The 24433-nt window shown below is 40.9% G+C and overlaps 1 protein-coding gene across 10 annotated transcripts in view; it reads right to left on the bottom strand.

Annotated features, from left to right (window-relative positions):
- The window catches only part of FBXL2 (F-box and leucine rich repeat protein 2), a 132862-nt gene that overhangs the window by 106458 nt on the left and 1971 nt on the right, over window positions 1-24433 (bottom strand). For 9 of the 10 annotated variants that reach the window (XM_045037919.1, XM_045037920.1, XM_045037923.1 and 6 more), the window contains exon 2: window positions 6449-6558. The exons of the other annotated variant lie outside the window; for it this stretch is intronic. In XM_045037919.1, coding sequence (XP_044893854.1) covers window positions 6449-6558 — 110 coding nt within the window. The remainder of the gene's footprint in view (window positions 1-6448; window positions 6559-24433) is intronic. 10 annotated transcript variants of the gene reach the window in all.

Raw genomic sequence — 24433 nt, 5'->3', positions numbered from 1 at the left:
TTGTGGCCATTTTAGTATATAACATTCCTGAATATACAATAAAATCTTCTAGATTATTGCTATAGATTCAAAGTTTTATATTTGTTGTGAAAGACGTGTTATATAGATCTTTAAAGCAACCAAACTATTTCTTATTGTTCAATTAATCTACTTCTTTAATATTTTTCATGTTTTATTAAAATTTTATTTTAATTGGGGCGCCTGAGGGGCATAGTCGGTTAAGCATCCAACTTCAGCTCAGGTCATGATCTCGCGTTTCATGAATTCAAGCCCTGTGTCGGGCTCTGTGCTGACAGCTTGGAGCCTAGAGCCTGCTTTGGATTCTGTATCTCCCTCTCTCTCTGCCCCTCCCTTGCTCACACTCTGTCTCTGTCTCTCAAAAACGAATAAACGTTAAAGAAAATTTTTAATGTTTTTTTAATTAAGTAAACTCTACACCCAACATGGGGCTCAAACTCACAACCCCAAGATCAAGAGCTACATGCTCTACCAACTGAGCCAGCCAAGTGCCCCTCTTATTATTTTTTAATTAAGATTTTAACTTAAACCCAATATAGTTAACACATGGTGTTGTATTAGTTTCAGGTATACAATATAGTGCTTCAACAATTCTATGTATCATTACTCAGTGCTCATCAAAAGTGTACTTTTAATACCCTTCACCTATTTTACCCATCCCCCTACTTACTTCCCCTCTGATATTAATGAGTACCCTCAGTTAAAGTTCTTTTTTTTCAACATGGACATTTCTTACTTGATGCATATATACAATATATACAATTATATATTATTATATATTATATATGTATAATATATAATATATGTATATTATATATAATATATCAATGTATAATATATAATAATATATAACATATATGTATAATTATATGTATAATATGTATAATACATATTATATATTATATATATTGTATATATGTATATATAAAACATTCCATCCTTAAAAAAAAGAGAGAATACAACACATTTTCAAGTACACACAAAAAAATCACCTGGTTAAATCACATAAAAAGAGACATAACAAATATTACAAATTCAAGAAGACTGAAATCATACCAAGTATATTCTCTTCCACAATGGTTCCTTGATCACTAAATTTTGCAAATTTAATTACCACAGTCTGGTGTTGGCCTGCTTTTGTTGATTTTGTTGGGAGTCCTCTGGGCCTCTTGGATTTGGCTGTTTCCTCTCCCAGATCATGGAGGTTTTCTGCTATTATTTCTTGAAATAAATAATCTTCCCCTTTTTCTCTCTCTCTGGAACTCCTATATGTTAGTTATTACCTTTGATGAGTCACTGAGTCCCTATTCTCATGTTGCATAGCTCTTCTTTCTCTCTTTTGCTCAGCTTCATTATTTTCCATTATTTTGTCTTCTAGGTCACTAATTCGTTTCTCTGCTATTCATTGCATCAAGCCTGCTTCCAATTTCACTTATTGCATTCTTCATCTGTTTCTTATTTAACTCTTTTACCTCTGAGGAACTGGTCTCATGGACATCTTTTACTCTTTTCTCAAGCCCAGTGAGTATCCTTATGATTGATGCACTAAATTCTCCATCAGGCATGTTATTTATATATGTTTCACTTAGTCTCTGGCCATGGCCTTATCTTATTCTTTCATTTGGGATAAATTCCTCCATCCTGGCATTTTGTAGAAATCTCTGCCTTCTTCTCTGTGTTAGAAAAGCCAGTTATATCTCCTGTTCCTGAAAGTAATGGTCTTATGAAGAAGAGGTCATACAGTGGCCAGGGCCTGGTGCTTCAGAGAGTGTCTCTGGTATATGCTGCGTGCATTCTGCTGTTGTGTTTTGGCTGCTCTATCCTTCAGGCTACTCACCTACAGAGGTTCTCCTTGCCTGCTGTGGGCAGTGTTGGGTCTCTGGCCTGAATGTGGCAAGCTTTAACTAAGTGTGCTCTGGTCTGCTTGTTAAATGAGACCTGATGCTACTTCCACTAGAACTGAGGCCTTGAAGAACTCTCTGGTTGGAAGATATGATTTGTGCTGGTCTTCTGGGAGAGGGCCCCACCACACTGGGACTGAAGCTAGCCAGACTAAGAAGGGCAGTCCTACCACAGCGCTGGAGGAGCTGGGGCTTGGTGTAAGCAAGTTAGCCAGCCAGTGTCAGCACTGCACTGCCTCCTACCAGTGGCTCTGTGTTTATGCTCTGTTTATGAGGGGTGGGGGAGGTAAATGGCACCAGCCAGCTCCCCTGTCCCTGGAGAGGCATCTCTGTGTACGTTATCACCCAGAGACACTCTCCGAGACAAGTGAATAATCTCCCCACTGTGTGACCTAAGTGTTCTTCAGACTGCTCTTTCCACACTGTCTGCCCCCAGATGTTTGCCTGCCTTCTCTCCAGGAGCAGGGCAGTGCCCTCCTGGCTCTATCCCAGCCAAGCCCACTGAACTTTAAAACTCCAGACTTTAAGCCCTACTGGTTGCAATAATTCACTCAATTCCACCCCTCTCATTTTCCAAACCAATGGCTTTGGGGAACTGTTCTCCATGTGTTCTCTTCTCTCTCTTGTCCTTGTCCATGACCACTGCTCCCTCTCCTCTAAAGCACTGGTGATCCATTTCACCCTTAAACCACATCTCTGCACTGCCTACCTTCTTCAAAGTGGTCTCTTCTCTCCCTTTAGTTGTAGAGTTTGTTCTATCAGTCTTCAGGCCAATTTCTGGCAGTATTTAGGATGATTTTATAATTATCTAGTTGCGTTCATGGGACGAGAAAAGCCTAGGGTCCTCCTCCTCCACCACCGTCTTTGATCCTCCTCAGTAATATTTTTGTGAAGAGTCACAGTACTCCATTAAAAACAGAAACTCTTATCTTTTAAACAGATATGAGCTTCAGGTGTAAGACAGTGATTTGAGAATTACATGTATTACAAAAGCTCACCACAATAAGTGTGGTTTATCACTTACTGTAATTACACACACACACACACACACAATCACATTGTTTTGCTTTTTTAATTCCAGCATAGTTTATTGTATTATATTAATTCTATGTGTACAATTTAGTGATTCAACAATTCTATACATTACTCAGTGCTCATCATGATAAGTGTACTCTTTAATCCCCATTACCTATTTCACCCATCCCCCTATGTTCCCTCCAGTAACTATCAATTTGTTCTCTATAGCTAAGAGTCTGTTTCTTGGTTTGTCTCCTTCTTTTTTCCTTTGTCCATCTGTTTTGTTTCTTAAATTCTACATATGACTGAAATCATATGGTGTTTGTCTTTCTCTGACTTATTTTGCTTAGTATTATATTCTCTAGCTCCAGCCATGTTGTTGCAAATGGCAAGACTTCATTCTTTTTAATGGCTGAATGATATTCCATTATGTGATATATCTATATTTGTATCTCATACCATTTTTATCCATTAATCCATTGATGAACACTTGGTGTGCCTTTATATTTAAAGTGTTTCTTACAGGCGTGCCTGGGTGGCTCAGTCGGTTGAGCATCCGACTCTTGATTTTGGCTCAGGTCATGATCTCATGGCCATGAGACTGAGCTCCATGTCAGGCTCTGCACTGTCAGCCTGGAGACTTCTTGGGATTCTCTCTGTCCTCCTCTCTGCCCTGCCCCTGCTCATGCTCACTCATTCAAAATTAATAAACTTAAAAAAATAAAGTGCCTCTTACATGCAGCACATAGTTGAGCCGTGCTATTTTATCCAGTTTGACAATTGCTAACTTTTAACTGGAGTATATGGCTTACTTATATTTAATGTACTTTTTTATTTGATTCATTTTGTCTACCATCTTGATATTTATCTTCCATTTGTCTTGTACTTTGTTCCTGCTTTCATGACTAATTTTTGATAAAGCAATATCATTCAATTTCCTTTAGTGTGTGGATTCAGCTGTGGCTCACAGCTGCGTATCTTTTTTTAACGTTTGCTCTAGTGTTTATAAAGTGCATCTTTAACTTATCACAAACTTAATTTCCTCATATGTTTTGCATTTATAGTTATATATATTACTTCTTACACTAAGTATCCAATACATTGCTATTATGTTTGCTTTATGCGGGCATAATCTTTTGATCGTATGTTTTAATCATTTAATCTTACATTTACTTTCCTCGTGTAATTCCCTCCTTCCTTCAGATCTAAGCTTCTTTTATTATCACTTCCCTTCATCACTGAAATACTTCTTTTAATGTTTCTTATTATATAGGTCTGCTACAGACAAATTGCCTTTGGTTTTGTCTCCCAGAAAATGCCTTTATTTTTATTGCATTTTAAAGACATTTTCCTAAATATGGAATTCCAAGTGAGCATGTGTGCCTTAAAAAAAAAAAAAAAATCACTTTAAAAAGTTATACCATTGTCCTCTGGTCTGCATTTTTTCTGAAAAGATGTCAGCTATCATTCATATTATTGTTTCCATTTATGCATTATTTCTTTTCTACCTTTATAAAAATCTCTGGTTTTTAACAACTTGACTATGACTTGCCTAAGTTTAGATTTCTTTGTATTCATCTTGCTTGGGGTTTGCTGACTGTGTCCGGTCTACTATTACGGCCATCAAATGAATACTGTAACTGACACATTTTTCATTTTGGTTCTTTTTATAGTTTTCCATTTTCCTGCTAATATCTTCTGTTCATGTTCAACATCTGGACCTTCACTGGCTTTGTTTCTCTTATCTCTTCTCCTGATGGTTTGTTTCTTTGCATGTCCATGTTATTTCATGTCAGATATTGTATGTAAAAAACAGTAATTTACAAAGTTCAATGAAACTAAGAGCTGTGTCCTTGATTTAAAATATTTTTTAAATGTTTATTTATTTTTGAGAGAGAGAGACAGAGTGCAAGCAAGGGAGGGACAGAGAGGAAGACACAGAATCTGAAGCAGGCTCCAGGCTCTGAGCTGTCAGCACTGAGCCTGACGTGGGGCTCAAACCTACGAACCATGAGATCATGACCTGAGCTACGTTGGACACTTAACCAACTGAGCCACCCAGGCGCCCCAAGAGCTGTTTCTTTGAAAAGATAAGTTAACCTCTAACCAAGCTCATCATCAGGAAGAAAAAGAGATGCAAATATAATCACAAATGAAAGAGATGTTACAATAGATACCACAGAAATACAAAGAAATATGAGATTACTAACAACTATATGCCAACAAACTGGACAACGTAAAACAAATGATAAAATCCTAGAAATATGCAACCTACCAAGACTGAATCACAAAGATACAGAAAATCTGAACAGACTCCCTACTAGTCAGGAGATTAAATCAGACAACTCCCAACAAACAAAAACTCCAGATCAGATGGCTTCATTGGTGGATTCTATCAAAACATAAATAATTAATATCAATCCTTCTCAAGTTCTGCCAAAAATAGAAAAGTGAACATTTCCAAACTCATTTTACAAAGCCAGCATTACCCTGATACCAAAACCAGACAAGGATGCCACAAGAAAATTACAAGCCAATATCCCTGATGAACGTAAATGCAAAAATCCCCGACAAACTGCATTCACTAATACATTAAAAGGATCATACACCACAATCAAATAGGATTTCAGGGATGCGACACCCACAAATCAATGTGAGAAGTCACATTAACAAAATGAACGATAATTATCATATGATCATCTAAAAAGGTACAGAAAAAGCACCTGAAAAAACTAACATCCATTTATGATAAAAGCTCTCAAAAGAGTGGGTACAGAAGAAATGTACCTCAACATAATAAAGGCCATGTATGACAAGCCCACAGACAGTATCACTCTCAACGGTGAAAAACTGAAAGCTTTTCCTCTGAGAAACAAGACAGATGCCCACTCTCACCACTTTTATTCAACACAGTATTGGAAGTCCTAGCCAGAGTGATTAGGCAAGAAAAAGAAATAAAAAGAATCCAAACTGGAAAGGAAGAAGTAAAACTCACTATTTGCCGATGACATGATATATACAGAAAACTACCTAAAGACCTGACCAAAAACCTGTTAGAACTAATGAATTCAGTAAAGTTGCAGGATATAAAATCAATATATAGAAATCTGCTGTGTTTCTGTGTACTAATAATAAACAGTTAAGAGAAATTAAGAAAACAATCCCATTTGCAATTTCAAATGCTTGAGAAGATGGCAAAGTAGGAGGAACCCGAGCTGACCTCCTCCCACAACACACCAAGGCAACAACTACATGTAATTTAACTCACTCTGAAAGTGCAGCACTGATCTTCCACAGCTAAAGACATGAAGAGAAGGCCACAGAGCAGGGTAGGAGGGGCAAGGACACGGTCAGGAATCCAACTTCCAGCACGGTGACCCACAAACAGCAGGGATATCACAGGCATGGAGGAGCGAGGGGATCAAGCCCCACACTGGGCACTCCCAGCCCTGCGGATCTACGCCAGGAAGATAAGCCCCCACTGTCCGGCTTTGAACATCAGCAGGGCTTACCTCGGCGAGAGTCAGAGGGCTCCCGGAAACCAAGTCTGTGCTCTTCAAGAGCCTGCATGACGTAGCTCTCATTCCAAGACAGAGGAGCAGCAGTTTGAAGGCAGCGGGGCCTGGGTGACACATGAAGGAGATTCACAGACTAATTTTAGGATGTGAAGGAGCGGGATCTGTAAGGACATTCTATGGGAAGGGAAGTGCTGGTGGCTGTCATTTCTCTCGCCCTCGTCCAGTCGAGCTGCCTCATGCTGTGGGAACCAGTTCTGACACCCTCCATCTACATTCCTAGCACCACCTGCCCCCCCCGGACTTCCCCTGTGGACCTGCCCTAGCAGATGCCCCTCCAAACCAGCCCCCCCCCACCACACACAGCAGGCGACCCCGGACAGGATCAGCACTCCTCCAGAGTGACTCCCACCTTGGGGAAAAAGAGGGAGCCAGCCTGACCCACCAGCACAACCACAGCAGCTACAGCCGGGCCTCTCCACCAGCCCCGCTGGGGCAAGCCCTGTCCACCATGCCCCTGTAGCGGTCACAGACAGTCATTGCAGACAGCCCTGTCCACCAGCACGCCTGCAGCAGTGGCAGCCTGGCCACAACAGGAGTGTGCAGTCCACACAGAAGACACCCCCGGAGTGCCAGGAGAGACTGTGTGACTGGGCACCACAGGGCGCCTTCTACATAAGGCCACCACTTTCAACACCAGGAGACATAGCTGACCCATCTAATACATAGATACACTGACTCAGACAAAATGAGGAGGCAGAGGAATATGTTCCAAACAAAAGAACAAGATAAAACCCCAGAAGAATTGCCAAATGAATGAAGATACACAATTTACCTGATAAAGAGTTCAAAGTAATGGTCACTGGATTTGAGAGAAGAGTAGATGAACTCAGTCAGAATTTCAACAAAGAAACAGAAAACATAAAAAGAACCGGTCAGAACTGAAATACACAACAACTGAAATGAAAAATACAAGCAGATTAGAGGATACAGACTAGATCAGCAATCTAAAAGACAGGGTAATGGAAGGCAACCAAGCTGAACACTAAAAACAAAAAAGAATTTTAAAAAATGAAGACAGTGTAAGCGACCTCTGGGACAAAGTGAGCTTTACCAGCATTCACATTTTAGAGGTCCCATTAGGAGAAAAGAGAGAAAAGAGAACAAAATTTATTTGAAGAAACAAGAGCTTAAAACTTTCCTAACCTATGGAAGGAAAAAGTTACCCAGGCTGAGGAACCACGGAGCACCAAAAAGACCAACCTGATAGCCACAATAAGACACATAATAATTAAAATGGCAAAAATTAAAGATAGTCGTCAAAGCAGCAAAGGGAAAGTAAACATTTAAGTTCAAGGGAAAGCCCAGAAAGCTATCAGCTGATTTTTCAGCAGAAACCTTGCAGGCCAGGAGTGGCATGATGTATTCAAAGTGCTGAAAGGAAAAAACCTACAACCAAGAATACTCTACCCAGCAAGGTTATCATTCAGAATTGGGGAGAGATAAGAAGTTTTCCAGAAAAACAAAAGTTAAAGTAATTTATCACCACTAATCCGACCTTACAAGAAATGCTAAAGGGGCTTCTTCCATCCAAGTACTAACCAGGCCCGACCCTGCTTAGCTTCCGAGATCAGACGAGATCGGGCGCGTTCAGGGTGGTATGGCCGTAGACTAAAGTGGCTTCTTTAAGTGGAAAAGAAAAAGCCATAACCAGAAGGAAGACAATCACGAAAGGAAAAAACTTCTGGTAAAAGCAAGCTTACAGTAAAGGTGGTAGGTCAATCACTTACAAAGCTAATATGAAGATTAAAAGACAGAAAGAGCAAAATCAATTATACGTACAAAAATTGGCCAAGGGATATACAAAATAAAAAGGTTAAAGTGTGACATCAACACATAAAACATGGAGGTAGGATGGATATTGTAGTGCTTTCAGAATGTGTTCAAACTTAGCTAAAGACTGCTGTATATATGGGATACTATATATGAACCTCATGGTAACTGCAAACCACGATACACGAAAAATAGAGGAAGGGTTCCAGGCATATGGGGAGTCATGATGGCAGAGAAGTAGGGGAACCAGGATTTTCCTCGTCCCTCAGACACAGCTGTCTTGAGGTCGGATCACTTGGAACAGCCAGGAAATCCATGTGCACAGTGGCAGAAGGATCTCCACAGGTGGAAGGAGAGAGCTTGGCAGGATCGAGGTGCGTGTATGTGAATTGGGGTAGATACAACAGCATAAGCATGGAGGGGAGGGGATCCTCTCTGTGGAGAGACAAAAGGAAGAAAAAGAGAGGCGGGGGGAGGCTGTGAAATTGTGGTATTGAGTTAGCACAAGGGGAAAACCTCTCTCCGGGTCACAGACTGGGGAACAAGAAATACAGAGAGTCAGTTCCTATTCTGCAAACAGCCTTAGGAGCTGAAACTCAGAGGTTTGGAAGTGTAAAGGGTCTTCAGAGTGAAGCCAGAACCATGTGCACTCCTGGGGAGGAGGGAGCCAACGGTGAGCACTGCAACAATCTCAGGGCGCCCTGGGAGAGAACAGTCCCCTTCCTCAAGTACTTTAGGAAGAGGGTTTATTGTCCCCCCCCCCCCCAAAGGACAAAAGACCCTGCAGGCGCCAGCCAGAGGCCCTTTGTCAGCAGGGCTGAGTGGTGCTACAGCAGAATGGGGTCTGTGTGGTGCAGGGTCCTTTAAGACATGGGGTTTTGAGACCCAGCAGAGTGCCCAGGAGGCGGGGGAGACCGTGGAGCAGGACGAGCCGGGGGGGTCCATGCTACTCTGTGAGGGCTGCCTGAGCAGCGGGGTCTGAGACACCCCACCGGGGAGGGAGAGATCGGGGTGTCGCCATTTTTCTCCCCATCACCAACACCGTGGGGCTTCAGGACGCAGGACAGGGCCTCCCCACCCCACCCCCTCCCGCGGGAGGCGGACCGCTTACACCAAGTCCCGCCCCTCCGGGCCGGTAACTGATGTACCGGAGTGCGACGGACCCGGACCAGCCAGACGGACCGCCTCTCCTCCAGACCAGCACGACCACGGCCACCAGTCCCAGCACCAACAGACAGCTGTTTTTTGCTTTTGTCTTTTTCTTTTCTTTTCTTCTCTTTTTCCTCTACCCTTTTGTTTTTCTTCTGGAATTAGGCTTATAGTTTCTGACTTATACATATACATAAATTGTTTGATCAGGCATTTTTACTCTGTTCTTTTTACACCTTTTCTATCTCTTATTCCTCTTTATTTTCCTTTCCCCTTCTCTGGATTTAGCCTTTTGGTTTTTTTGTTTTGTTTTGTTTTGTTTGTTTGTTTTTATCTGTCTGGTTCTTCTTTTCTGCCCTTTCATTTTTGTCTTTTTATGGGATCAGGCTTCCCCCCTCCCGTTTTTCCTTTTTTCCAGGGTTACTTCAACAAACAAATCAAAGCACACCTGGTTGAAGGTCCAAACGCTCCACCACTACACGCAAGGGGGAGCTCTGCAGAGCACTGACCAGTGAGACAGAGCAGCCAAAATGCAACAACAGGGCGCATACAGGATGCACCAAAAACACTTCCTGAAGTGCCAGGCCCTGGAGTGTACCCCTTTTGATACAGTAGTACTCGCAGGTGCAGCTATTAAAACATACAAAAGACAGAAACGGCCAAAATGACAAAAGAGAAGAATTCTCCTCAAAAGAAAATTCAGGAAGATATCACAGAGAATTGCTCAAAACATACAAACAATATATCTGAACAAGAATTTAGAGTAACAGCCATTAGACTAATAGCTGGGCTTGAAAAAGCATAGAGGACAGCAGAGAATCTCTTGCTGCAGAGATCAAAGACCTAAGAACTAGTTTTTATTTATTTATTCTTATTTATTGCAATAAATAAGAAATGCTATAAATGGGGGCATCTGGATGGCTGAGTCAGTTAAGCATCTGACTTCAGCTCAGGTCATGATCTCACAGTGCATGAGTTTGAGACCCACATCAGGCTCTGTGCTGACAGTTGCAGAACCTGCTTGGGATTCTCTCTCTCCCTCTCACTCTGCCCCTCCCCCTTCTCGAAAATAAACAAACATTTAAAGAAATGCTATAAATGAGAATCAAAATAAACTAGGTACAGTGACAGCAAGGATGGGAGAAGCAGAGGAAAGAAGAGATGGAATAAAAGATAAATTATGGAAAATGATGAAGCTGAAAAAAAGAGGGAAAGGAAATTACTAGATAACAAGGGGAGAATTAGAGAGCTAAGTGACTCCAAGAAACGAAACAAAATAAACAAAAACAGGTCAACACCACGAAATGGCAAAATATCACAGTGAAATGGCAAAATACAAAGATAAAGAGAGAACTCTGAAAGCAGCTCGGGACAAACGGGCCTTAACCTACAGGGGGAGACACATAACGGTAGTAGCAGACCTGTCCACTGAAACTTGGCAGGCCAGAAGGGAGTAGCAGGAAATATTCAATGGCTGAATATGCAGCCAAGAATCCTTTATCCAGCAAGGCTGTCATTCAGAATAGAAGGAGAGATAAAGGCTTTTCCAGACAAACAAAAGCTGAAGGAGTTCATCAACACTAAACCAGCCCTGCAGGAGATCCTAAGGGAGACTCTGTGAGTGGAAAGCAACAAAGACTACAAAGGATCAGAGACATCACCACAAACATGAAATCTACAGATAACATAATGGCACTAAATCCATATCTTTCAATAATCACTCTGAATGCAAATGGACTAAATGACCCAACCAAAAGACATACAGTATCAGAATGGATACAGAAACAAGATCCATGGATATGCTGCCCACAAGACACTCATTTTAGACCTGAGGACACATGCAGATTGAAAGTGAGGGGATGGAGAACCATCTATCATGCTAATGGATGTCAAAAGAAAACCAGAGTAGCCATACTTATATCAAACTAGATTTTAAAACAAAGACTGTAACAAGAGATGAAGAAGGGCATTATATCATAATTAAGGAGTCTATCCATCAAGAAGAGCTAACAATTGTAAATGTTTATTGCCCCCAATGTGAAAGCACCCAAACATGTAAGTCAATTAATCACAAACATAAATGACCTTATTGATAATGATACCGTAATTGTAGGTGACTTTACTACTCCACTTACAACAATGGACAGATCCTCTAGGCAGAAAATCAATAAGGGAACAACAGCTCTGAATGACACATGGGACCAGATGGACTTATGAAGATATATTCCGAACATTTCATACTAAAGCAATAGAATATACATTCTTCTTGAGTGCACATGAAACATTCTCCAAAACAGATCACATACTGGGTCACAAAGCATCCCTCAACAAGTACAAAAAGACTGACATACCACGCATATTTTCAGATCACAGTGCTATGAAACTTGAAATCAACCACAAGAAAAAACTTGGGAAGCCCCCAAATACATGGGAGGTTAAAGAACATCCTACTAAAGAATGAATGGGTCTACCAGAAATTAAAGAAGAAATTTAAAAATACATGGAAGCAAATGAAAATGAAAACATGACAGTCCAAACCCTTTGGGATGCAGTAAAGGCAGTCCTAAGAGGAAAATACATTGCAATTCAGGTCTATCTCAAGAAGCAAGAAAGGTCCCAAATACACAACCTAACCTTACACCTAAAGGAGCTAGAAAAGCAGCAGCAAATAAAGCCCAAAGCCAGCAGAAGAGAAATAATAAAGATTAGAGCAGAAATAAATGATAGAGAATAAAAAATAAAAATAAAAAAACAGAACAATGACTCTAGGAGCTGGGGTTTTTTGAAATAAACAAATTGATAAACCCCTAGCCAGACTTCTCAAAAAGAGAGAGGATCCAAATCGATAAAATCACAAATGAAAGAGGAGAGATGACAACCAACATCACAGAAATACAATTATCAGAGAATACTATCAAAATTACATGCCAACAAACGGGACAATCTGGAAGAAATGGACAAATTCCTAGACACTCACACACTACCAAAACTCAAATGGGAAGCAACAGAAAATTTCAATAGACCCAGAACCAGCAAAGAAATTGAATCGGTTTTCAAAAAATCTCCCAACAAAGAAGAGTCCTGGGCCAGATGGCTTCCCAGGGGAATTCTACCAGACATTTAAAGCAGAGTTAATACCTATTTTTCTCAAACAGTTCCAAAAATTAGAAACAGAAGGAAAGCTTTCAGACTTATTCTTTGAAGTCAGCATTCCCTTGATTCCAAAACCAGACAAAGGTTCCACTAAAAAGGAGAATTACAGGGGTGCGTGGGTGGCTCAGTCAGTTAGGCGTCTGACTTCGGCTTGGGTCAGGATCTCATGGTTCATGGGTTCATGCCCCATGTTGGGCTCTCTGTGCTGACAGCTCAGAGCCTAGAGCTTGCTTTGGATTCTGTTTCCCTCTCTCTCTGTCCCTCCCTGGGGGGGAGGCACTCACACCCTCTCTGTCACTCTCTCAAAAATAAACATTAAAAAAAAATTTTTTTAAGGAGAATTACAGGCCAATATCCCTAATGAATGTGGATGCAAAAAATCTCAAGATACTAGCAAATCAAATTCAACAGTACATTAAAAGAATTATTCACCATGATCAAGTGGGATTCATTCCTGGGCTGTAGGGCTGGTTCAATATTTGCAAATCAACCAATGTGATACATCACATTAATAGAAGAAAGGATAAGAACCATATGATCCTATCAATAGATGAAGAAAAAACATTTGACAAAACACGGCATCCTTTCTTAATAAAAACCCTCAAGAAAGTCAGGATAGAAGGAACATACCTTAACATCATAAAAGTCATATATGAAAGGCCCAGAGCTAATATCATCCTCAAAGGGGAAAAACAGAGCTTTCCCCGAGATGAGGAACACGGCAGGGATGTCCACTCTCACCACTGCTGTTTAACATTGTATTATAAGTCTTAACCTCAACAATCAGACAACAAAACTAAATAAAAGGCATCCAGATTGGCAAAGAAGTCAAACTGTCACTCTTTGTAGATGATAGTGGAAAACCCGAAAGACTCCACCAAAAAAACTGCTGGAGTTGATACAGGAATTCAGCAAAGTCACAGGATACAAAATCAATGTACAGAAATCAGTTGTGTTTCTATACACCAATAATGAAGCAACAAAAAGAGATATCAGGGGATTGATCCCATTTACAACTGCACCAAAAACTATAAAATACCTAGGAATAAACCTAACCAAAGAGGTAAAAAAATCTGTATGCTGAAAACAATAGAAAGCTCATGAAAGAAACTGAAGAAGACACAAAGACATGAAAAAACATTCCATGCTCATGGATTGGAAGAACAAATATTGTGAAAATGTCGACACTACCCAAAGCAATCTACACATTCAATGCAATCCCTATCAAAATAGTACCAACATTCTTCTGAGAGCTAGAACAAACAATCCTAAAATTTGTGTGGAACCACAAAGGACCCCAAATAGCCAAAGTCATGCTGAAAAAGAAAACCAAAGCTGGAGGCATCACAATCCTCCTACAGACTTCAAGTCATATTACAAAGCTATAATCATCAAGACAGTATGGTACTGGCACAAAAACAGACACATAGATTGATGGAATAGAGAACCCAGAAATGGACCCACAAATATACGGCCAACCTAATCTTCAACAAAGCAGGAAAGAGCATCCAATAGAAAAAACGGAGTCTCTTTAGCAAATGGTGCTGGGAGAACTGGACAACCATACGCAGAATGAAACTGGACCACTTTCTTACACTATACATAAAAATAAATTCAAAATGAGTAAAAGACCTAAATGTAAGATAGGAAACCATCAAAACCCTACAGGAGAAACCAGGCAGCAACCTCTTGATGCAGCAATTTCTTACTCAACAAGTCTCCAGAGGCAAGAAAAACAAAAACAAAAATGAACTACTGGGACCTTCTAAAAAGCTTCTGCACAGCAAAGGAAAGAATCAATAAAACTAAAAGGTAACCAATGGAATGGGAGAAGATACTTGCAAATGACATATCTGATAAAGGGTTCATATCTAAAATCTACAAAGAACTTAACAAACTCAACACCCAAAAACAAATAATCCAGTGAAGAAATGGGCAGAAGACACGAAGAGACACTTTTCCAAAGAAGATGTACAGATGGCAAACAGACACATGAAAAGATGCTCAACTCACTCATCATCAGGGAAATACAAATCAAAACCACAATGAGACACCACCCCACAACTGTCAGAATGGCTAAAATTAACAACTCAGGAAATAACAGTTGTTGGTGAGGATGTGGAGAAAGGGGAACCCTACTGCAGAGCTGGTGGGAATGCAAACTGGTGCAGCCACCCTGGAAAACAGTGTGGAGGTTCCTCAAAAAATTAAAAATAGGGGCGCCTGGGTGGCTCAGTCAGTTGAGTGTCCAACTTCAGCTCAGGTCATGATCTCACAGTTCATGGTTCGAGACTCGTGTCAGGCTCTGTGCTGACAGCTCGGAGCCTGGAGCCTGCCTCAGATTCTGTGTCTCCCTCTCTCTCTGCTCCTCCCTTGCTCACACTCTGTCTCTCTCCCTCTCTCAAAAATAAATAAACATTAAAAAAAATTTTTTTTAATGTGAATTGACTAAGTGCTCTATTCAAAAGACAGAAGATGACTGAACGGATTAAAAAAAAAAGACCCATTTATATGCTGCCTACAAAAAACTTGTTACAGATCTAAAGATATATGCAGATTGAAAGTGAAGGGATGGAAAAAGATATTCTGTGCAAATAGAAGTGAAAAAAAAGTTAAGGTAGCAATACTTATAACAGACAAAATAGACTTTAAACAAACTGTAACAAGAGACAAAAAAGGGTATTATTACACAGTGATAATGGGACCAAGCCAACAAGAGGATACAGCAATTATAAATATCTATGCACCCAGCACAGAGGCACCTAAAATATAAAGCAAATATTAACAGGCATAGAGAAATAGTAATACAGTAATAGTAGGAAGCTTTAACACCTCTCTTGTATTAATAGATAGATCATCCAGACGGAAAATCATTAAGAAAACAATGGCTCTGAATGACACATTAGGCAGATGGACTTAACAAATATTATAGAACATCCCATCAAAAAACATCAAAACACACCTTCTTTTCAGTTGCACATGGAGCATTTTCCAGGTTGGATCACATGTTAAGCCACAAAACAAATCTCAATAAATTTAGAAAGACTAAAATCATAGCAAGTTTCCTTTCCAATCACAGTAAAATAAACCTAAAAAGAAAAAAAAGTAGAAATCAAAAGATAACTAGATAAAAATGAAAATGGAAATGCAACAGCTCAAAACCCAAGAGATGCAGCAAAAGCAGTTCTAAGAGGGAATTTCATAGTGATACAGGACTACCTGAAGAAAAAACAGAAATCTCTAAAAAAAAATCTAAACTTACACCTAAAGGAACTAGAAAAAGAACAAAGCCCAAAGTTAACAGAAAGAAGGAAATGATAAAGATCAGAAATAAAATGAAACAGAAATAAATGACATAGAGACCAAAAAATAGAAGAGAAAAAAAAAAAATCAATGAAACTAAGAGCCAGTTCTTTGATCAGAAATAAAAGAAATAGAGACCATAAAACAGAAAAAAAAAAAATCAATGAAACTAAGAATCGGTTCTTTGAAAGGATAAATTTGATAAAACTTTAATCAGACATATAGAAAAAAATTAAGAGAGATCAAATAACATCCAAAATGAAACAGAAGAAGTTAAAACCCACACCTTACAAATACAAAGGATTATGAGAGACTACCACAAAAAGTTACATGTCAACAAACTGAACAACCTAGAAAAAAATGGATAAATTACTAGAAACATACAATCTTCCAAGACTAAATCAGGAATAAAAATTTTGAACAGAGCAATTTCCAGTAATGAAATAGAATCAATAATCAAAAAACTCCCAGGGCACCTGGGTGGCTCAGTTGGTTGAGCATCCAACTCTTGGTTTCAGCTCAGGTCATGATCCCAGGGTCATGTGATTGAGCCCCGTGTCAGCTCTTCACTGAACAGGGAGCCTGCTTAAGAGTCCCTCTCCCTCTCAGGATGCCCGGATGGCTCAGTCAGTTAAGCATCCGACTGCTGACTCCGGCTCAGATCACGATCTCATGGTTTGTCAGTTCAAACCCCACAACAGGCTCTGTGCTGACAGAATGAAGCCTGCTTGAGGTTCATTTTCTTTCTCTCTCTCTCTTTTCTCCTCCCTAGCTTACTCACTCACTCTCACTCTCTCTCTCTCTCCCTCTCTCTCAAACTTTAAAAAAAAAAGAGATTCCCTCTCTCTCTCTCCCTCTGCCCCTCTTCCCCACTTGCATGTGCTCTAAAATAAAAAAATATTTATTATCATAATCAAACTCTCAACAAACTAAAGTCGAGGACCAGATGGCTTCCCAGGTGAATTCTACCACACACACAAAGAAGAGTTAATACCCATCTTTCTCAAGCTATTTCAAAAAACAGAAGAGGAAGGAATGCTTCCAAATTCATTCTACAAGGCCAGCGTTACGCCACTGTACTGAAAGCCAAGAAAGACAAGACACTACAAAAGAAAGACAGAAAGAAAATTACAGACCACTGTCTCTGATAAACACAGATGCAACAGTCCTCAAATATTTGCAAACCGAATTAAGAAAATACATTACAAGGATCATACACCACAATCAAGTGGGATTTATTCCCAGGAGGCAAGGATAGTTCAACTTCTGCAAATCAATTAATGTTATACACATTAGCAAAGCATAAAAATCATATGAGCATCTCAATAGATGCAGAAAAAGCATGTGACAAAATTCAACATCAATTTATGATAAAAACTCTCGACAAAGTGGGTTTGGAGGGAACATAAACACAGATCATGTAGGACACACCCAGAGCTAACATCATCCTACTCAACAGTGAAAGCAGAAAGCTTTTCCTCTAAGATCAGAAATCAGACAAGGTGTACTCTTGCCACTTTTATTCAAAATAGTCCTGAAAATCCTAGCCACGGGAATCAGATAAGAAAAAGAAATAAAAGAAATCCAAATTGGAGGGGAAGAAGTAAAACTGTCACTATGTGCAGATGACATTACACTACATATAGAAAACTGTAAAGACTCCACCAAAACACTGTTAGAATAAATGAATTTGGTAAAGTTTCAGTTCAATAAAGGATACAAAATCAATAAACCAGTTGTGTTTCTACACACTAATAACAAACTAGCAGAAAGAGAAGACAACAATCCCATTTAGATCTGCATCAAAAATAATAAAATACCTAGGAATAAATTTACCAAGGAGGTAAATTCACCCGTATTCTGGCAACTGTAAGACAGTAATGAAAGAAATTGAAGATGACAAAAATAAATGGATAGACCATGCTTCACAGACTGGAAGAATCACTATTCTTGGAATTGTTTTAGTGTTTATTTGTTTTTTTAATTTTTTTTTAACATTGATTATTGAGAGACAGAGAAAGACAGAGCATGAGCAGAGGAGGGGCAGAGAGTGAGGGAGACACAGAATCGGAAGCAGGCTGCAGGCTCCAGGCTGTCAGCACAAAGCCTGACGTGGGGCTCAAACCCACAGACCGTGAGATCATGACCTGAGCTGTAGTCAGACGCTCAACAGACTGAGCCACCCAGGCATCCCAGAATTACGATTCTTAAAATGTCCATACCACCCAAAGCAATCTACAGACTCAGTGCAATCCCTATCAAAATACCAATAGTACTTTTCATAGAACTAGAACAAAGAATCCTAAAATTTGTGTGGAACCACAAAAGCCACCAAAGAGCCAAAGTAATCTTGACAAAGAAGAACAAAGCTGTAGGCATTACAATCCCAGATTATATGTTTCAATATACAATCATATTGTATAATTCAAACTATACTATAAAGATAATCAAAATAGTATGGTACTGGCATAAAAACAGACACACAGATCAACAGAACAGACTAGAAAGTCTAGAAATAAGCCCATGCATATATGATCAATTAATTTATGACAAAGGACTAGAGAATATACAGTGGGAATAGGACAGTCCCTTCAATAAGCGGTGTTGGTAAAACTGGACAGCCACGTGCAAAAGAAAGAAATTGGATGACTATCTCACACCATTCACAAAAACTGACTGAAAATGGATTAAAACTTGAACGTAGGACCTGAAGCCACAGCACTCCTACAAGAAAGCTCCTTGACGATGGCTTGGTGACAATTTTTTGGGCTTGACACCAAAAACAAAGGCAACAAAAGCAAAAACAAACAAGCAGGACTATATCAAACTACACACACACGAAATGTTGTTGCACAGCAAAGGAAACCATCAACAAATGAACCTACTGAATAGGAGAAAATATTTGCAAATAATGTGTCTGATAAGTGGTTAATATCTAAAATATACAAAGAACTCCTACAACTCAATGGCAAAAAACCAAACAATCCAATTAAAAACATTGGCAGGAGATCTAAATATTTTTCCAAAGGCACACAGATGGCCAACACGTACATGAAAAGGTCATCAACATCATTAATCATCAGAGAAATGCGAATTAAAACCACTATGAGGTGTCACCTCACACCTGCCAGAATGGCTAGTATCAAAAAGACAAGAAATTACCAGTGTTGCCAAGGATGTGCAGAAAAGGGAACCTTGTACACTGTTAGTGGAAGTCGAAATTGGTGCGGCTGCTACAGGAAACAGTATGGAGGTTCTTTAAAAAGTTCAAAATAGGAGGCGCCCCGGTGGCTCAGTAGGTTGAGCGTTCGACTTCGGTTCAGGTCATGATCCACACTTCATGGGTTTGAGCCCCAACATCAGACTCTCTGCTGTTAGTGGAGCCTGCTTCAGATCGTCTGTCTGTCCCCCTCCCCTGCCCTTCCCCTGCTTGTGCTCTCTCCCTCAAAAATAAAACAAACATTTAAAAAAAAAAAAAAAGTTCAAAATAGAACTGCCCTATGATACAGATTCTCCTTCTGGGTACTTATCTGCAGAAAACGAAAACATAGCTTGAGAAGGTATCTGTACCCCCATGTTCACTGCAGCATTATTTACAATAGCCAAGATACGGAAAAACCTAAGTGAGCACTGATGGATGAACTGATAAAGAAAATGTGGTGTATATACAAGGAACATAATTCAGCCACAAAAAGAAGGAAATGTTGCCATTTGCAACGACATGGATCTAGGGGGCGTTATGCTAAGTGAAATGCGTCACATAGGGAAAAACAAGGATACTATCATCTCATGTATATGTGGAATTACAAACAAACAAACAAACAAACAAAAAACCCAAGCTCATAGATACAGAGGGCAGATTTGTGGTTGCCAGAGGCCAGGGGTGGGGAGTGCGCCAAATGGGTGAAAGGGGTCAAAAGGTAAAAACTTGCAGTTGTAAAATAAATACGTCACGGGGATGTAACCTAACATACAGCATGGTGACTAGATAGTAATCCTGTACTGCATCTATTTGAAAGTTGCTAAGAGAGTAGATCTTAAAAGTTCTCATCACACACAAAAAATTTTTTTGCAATCAGTATGGTGATAGATGTTAACTATGCCAACTGTGGTGATCGTGTCTCAATATATACAAATACTGAATTATTATGTTGTACCCTTGAAACTAACAACGTTATATGTCAATAATACTTGGATTAAAACAAACAGTAACTTACCTCCATAAAATGCAGTTCCTTTTTCAATTAGGTTGCTTAGGCTGGGGGTGGGGAGGTAAGGGGAACTGAATCCTTTTAATCTATGGTTGAGCTGGGTCTGAGATTTTAGTATTTATTAGATTCGGTTCAAGATTGGGTTAAAATCGTTTTAGGGTAAGTTCAGAACCTACCCTTCAGGGGAAGTCGGGATCTGAGCACTGGTGAATCTTTCCAGATCCCTGAGCCGTGCAATTTAGCTGCCTGCTTCCTGAACTCAGGGATTTCTCTAAGTTACATTCTTGCTGCCAGCCAGGGAGCGGTCTTTGCTCTCCCAGAGCACCCTCTGCTGTCTGTACCTTCAGATCTGTCTGTCTCTCTCTCCCCTGTTACTCTGGACTCCACCTTCTGAAAGGCTGTTGCCTTGACCACAGTGAAAACCTGGATGGCCACAGGGGAGTATGTGTCAGCTCTCCCACCATGCCCACAAGCCTGTGACAGCCCCACTGGACACTTGGTAAAAGCCTCCAGTGGCTCAGAGAGAGTTCTAGGAACTGTCCTGCCCCGCCTCTATCCTTCGGAAGGCTTCATCCACCGCAGGACCATTCTTAGCTCTTTCCCTGACCCCAGGCTCAAGCATACTAACTACTTCCTTGGACTCAGCGAAGGCCCCTTGGAAAGAGGTGGCAGGGGGGTGGGGCCTCCCTCTGTGGCTGGGGCTCTTCACAAATTCCAAAAGGTCACTCCAGCCCATATGCAGTCAATAAAGTTTGGCTGGTTTCTCTTTACCGGTCTATCACAGATTCTTCTTCCTCCTGCTGTCCAGCCACGGATGGAAGTATCTATGTGTCTCTGGGAAGGCTTTTTTTCTGGGAAAGCCCATTACGTTCTGGGTTTTAATCATCGAGATTTCTTTGTGTCCTCAGCTCTCTGGTGGGTTTCGAGAGAACTGCCAATTTTCTAGCTTCTCCACCTTTTCTCCCCGGTAGGGTGGAAACACATCTAACTTTTGCCATTTTCAACATCCTCATAGAAAGTGGGAGTCTTTCTTATTCTTTTTGATGGGAGAAAAACAGGGCGGATAAATGACTTGCACAAGGTTTAGAACTTGCAAAACAAACAAACAGAAAACCTGTAATTTAAACGTATATTTCCTGACTCCAAGTCCAGCATTCTTCGTACTGCACGACAGGTAGTAAAAGGCTATTTGTACCCGCCATTTAACCTCTCAGTGTTTCTAGTCTGTAAACTGAAGGGACTGTGCTAGAGAAAGTCAACGTCTTCTTCAAACCTAATACTTCAAGATTCAATGAAGTTTGTGTTTTTAAAATCTATAGCATCACACTATTTCTGAAAGCCTGTGTCTTCAGATTTCACATGCCTAATGAGGATCACAAATTTATCAAGTCCAAAACCGACACCTGCTTGCTTTATCCATTCCCTAAACTTACTCTTCCCTTGGTCCTCATCCCTGTACGTGATAACTCCTTCCTATCACTCAGACTCAAATCATGGAAACCATCCTGGACTTTCTTTTCTTTTCTATTCCACCATGAATCTATCAACTAATCCTACGGATTACTGCAACAATAATGTCCTATCTGGTGTCCTCCGTTTTTGTCCTTTCTCCCCTCATTCAACCCCCAAACGTATTTTCCACAGCGCAGACAGAATGGTCACACCGTGTCAATCTTCTTAAACTCTGCCAAGTGCTTCCCCTTCCCTCAAAGGGAAAGACGAAGCCTGTGTGACTTGGCCTAACTAGCTTGATCTCCCCTCCTACCCTGCACGCCGGTCCCACTACACTCTGGCCACACGGGTCTCCTTGCTGTGCCTCCAGCCCACCAGGCATGATCGGACCTTCGCACCCGTGTCCTCCCCTGAAGTGGCCTTTCCCCGGGCATCCCTGTGACACACCCTCTGTTCAAACGTCACCTCGGCACCTCGGCACCTCGGCAGAGAGGCCTTCCCTTCCACCCATATAGAAAGCAACTCCTCCCTCCTCTCCTCCCGCCCTCTCTCACCCAGCTTTGCTTTTCTCCAAAGAGCTCTCACCACCTCATCTGCACGCTTACGACGTCTTTCTGCCACCGCAACGTAAGCTCCCTAAGGCCAGGGCCTTGCCTGCTGTGTTGTTGGGTGCCCACTGCCTACAAGAGTGACCGGCACATGGTAGCACACAATCAGTGTCTGCTGGAGAGAAAACCACAGGCCAGAAAATTTAACGGAAACACAATCCATAGGGGCAACGCTGAAAAGCTGGGTGTGGACCTGGATTCCGACTCCACAAAAACTTCCCCAACGACTGCCTGTTGTGCTTTCTTAGGCCCCTCTGCTTCCATCCCACCGTCTCACGGCCACCCCAGTGCGGGAGGTCGTAGTAGGAGACCCCACACAGGGTAGAGCTGAGACACAAAATGAGGCCAGGAAGCAGAGGGAGAAGGGTAGCCCAATTCCTGGCTGGCCGTATCCGAGCTTTGGCTGCCCGCACAGTTTTGTTTTTTTTTTTTTTTTCCTAACGTTTTCATTTATTTTTGAGAGAGAGTGGGGGAGGCGCAGAGAGAGAGGGGAACAGAGGATCCCAAGTGGGCTCCATGCTGACAGCAGACAGCCTAACGCGGGACTTGAACTCACAAACCGCGAGGTCATGACCTGACCTGAAGCCGGACCCTTCACCATCTGAACCAGCCAGGTGCCCCTGGTTGTCTGCACTGTTAAGTGGGGAGGAAGGAAGCCAAGTAAATCCTGCAGGATGTCATTAAACAACATCATGATAGAGAGTATGTCATAAAATAAAAAACAAGCTCGCTGGCTCAACTGATAAAACACTGACACTCTTAATCTCGGCAAAGCACATTCATGCCAGGCGCTGGGAACAATCTTCACTTTGGAAAGAAGCCACGGTGTGATGGTTAAGATGCCAGACTTTAGAGACAGACTGGTTGAGTTCCAACCCAGGCTCTGCCACTATGTGACATTGGACATGTGACCTCATTAAATCTGGGCCTGCTAAATGGGTATAACAATGTCAATCTCATAGGGATGTGGAAGGATTAAGTGAGATAAGTATGAAGTGATCACCCTAAAACTGGACATTCTTGGAAGGGCTCTATGAAAAAGCTATTGTTACAGTTACTAAAAGTTATGCCCCACCCCCACCTCAGTGCAGACCACAGGGAGACCGATATCGTCAACAGAAGGAAAATTTATAAACCTCTTCTTTTCATGATCTGTTAACATGGATCTCATTATGTAAGCATATAAGCTCTCTTAATTGTAGCATTTGATGGCAAAGAAACCAAAACTGTCTGCAAACGTGGATATGTTTTATTGTAAAGTTTCCCCCCGACCTTGTGCTTCCCAATAACTCCGAGAAGTCCTAACGACAGACAATACAGAAAGAGGGCCAAAATGGTGGGAAAGTCCAAGTGAATGAACGAAGATTGGAAAAACAGTAGGATACGATGTTATTTTATGTTTCCCCCTTAAAAAATCTGCTTTACACCCCAAAGTATTAGGCAACAGCAAAAAACATGATGACAACAGGTAGCCCCTGTCTATTTTGATCCATAGGAATCAAATTGCTGTCTTTTTGTAACAATTTTAGAATATACAACTAAAATATATGTAGAAAGTTACTACTGGGGAAAATCTCAGAAAATGTAACTTTACGTTTCAAAACAGATTCATTCTCTAAGTCTAAATGGCTTTATGTAAAACACTAGTCTTTGTGCTTCCCAAAAAGGATGTGCCAATTCCCGAATGCACACCGAAATGACAGGAGAAACTTTCAAAGCTATTACAGCCATGAGTATGAACCCCAATCCAGTAATCTCTCTTTAGGGGAGGGAAAAGTAAGAAAAGAGAAGGCCTACTCTGTTCTGTAGCATCTAGCTCAGTGCCAGGAATCACAAAATGCAAGTATTCATAAGTGCTCAAAAATATTAAAATCCAAGTAAGAAAGCAAATTCTGTAACACACACCTGGCATATAAATTAGGGAACACACACTGATACTCTATACATTACGGTGTAATCCAGTGTTTACATAAGCAGGTTCTGAGACAGTCTGCCTGGTTTCGTAACCTCGCCTAATTTATCAGCTGGTTGACCTGCGCAAGTTTCTCTACCTCTCTGTGCCTCAATTTCCTCATCCCTAAAATGGGGAAACGGTATATTCCTCATAGGGCTACTGTGAGGGTTAAATAAGACATGTGAGGTCCTCGGTAAAATAGCTCACATAGAATGTACACAATAAGTGCCAGGTGTCATTACAGAAGCAATAGAAGCGAGTGGCTCAATTGAAGACATTTTCATTGAGAAACAGTTAAGCAGAGTTCAAATTCACGTGC

Source organism: Felis catus, chromosome C2 (assembly GCF_018350175.1).
Source record: "Felis catus isolate Fca126 chromosome C2, F.catus_Fca126_mat1.0, whole genome shotgun sequence".
NCBI lineage: Eukaryota > Metazoa > Chordata > Mammalia > Carnivora > Felidae > Felis > Felis catus.
This window is presented reverse-complemented; position numbering and strand designations above follow the sequence as displayed.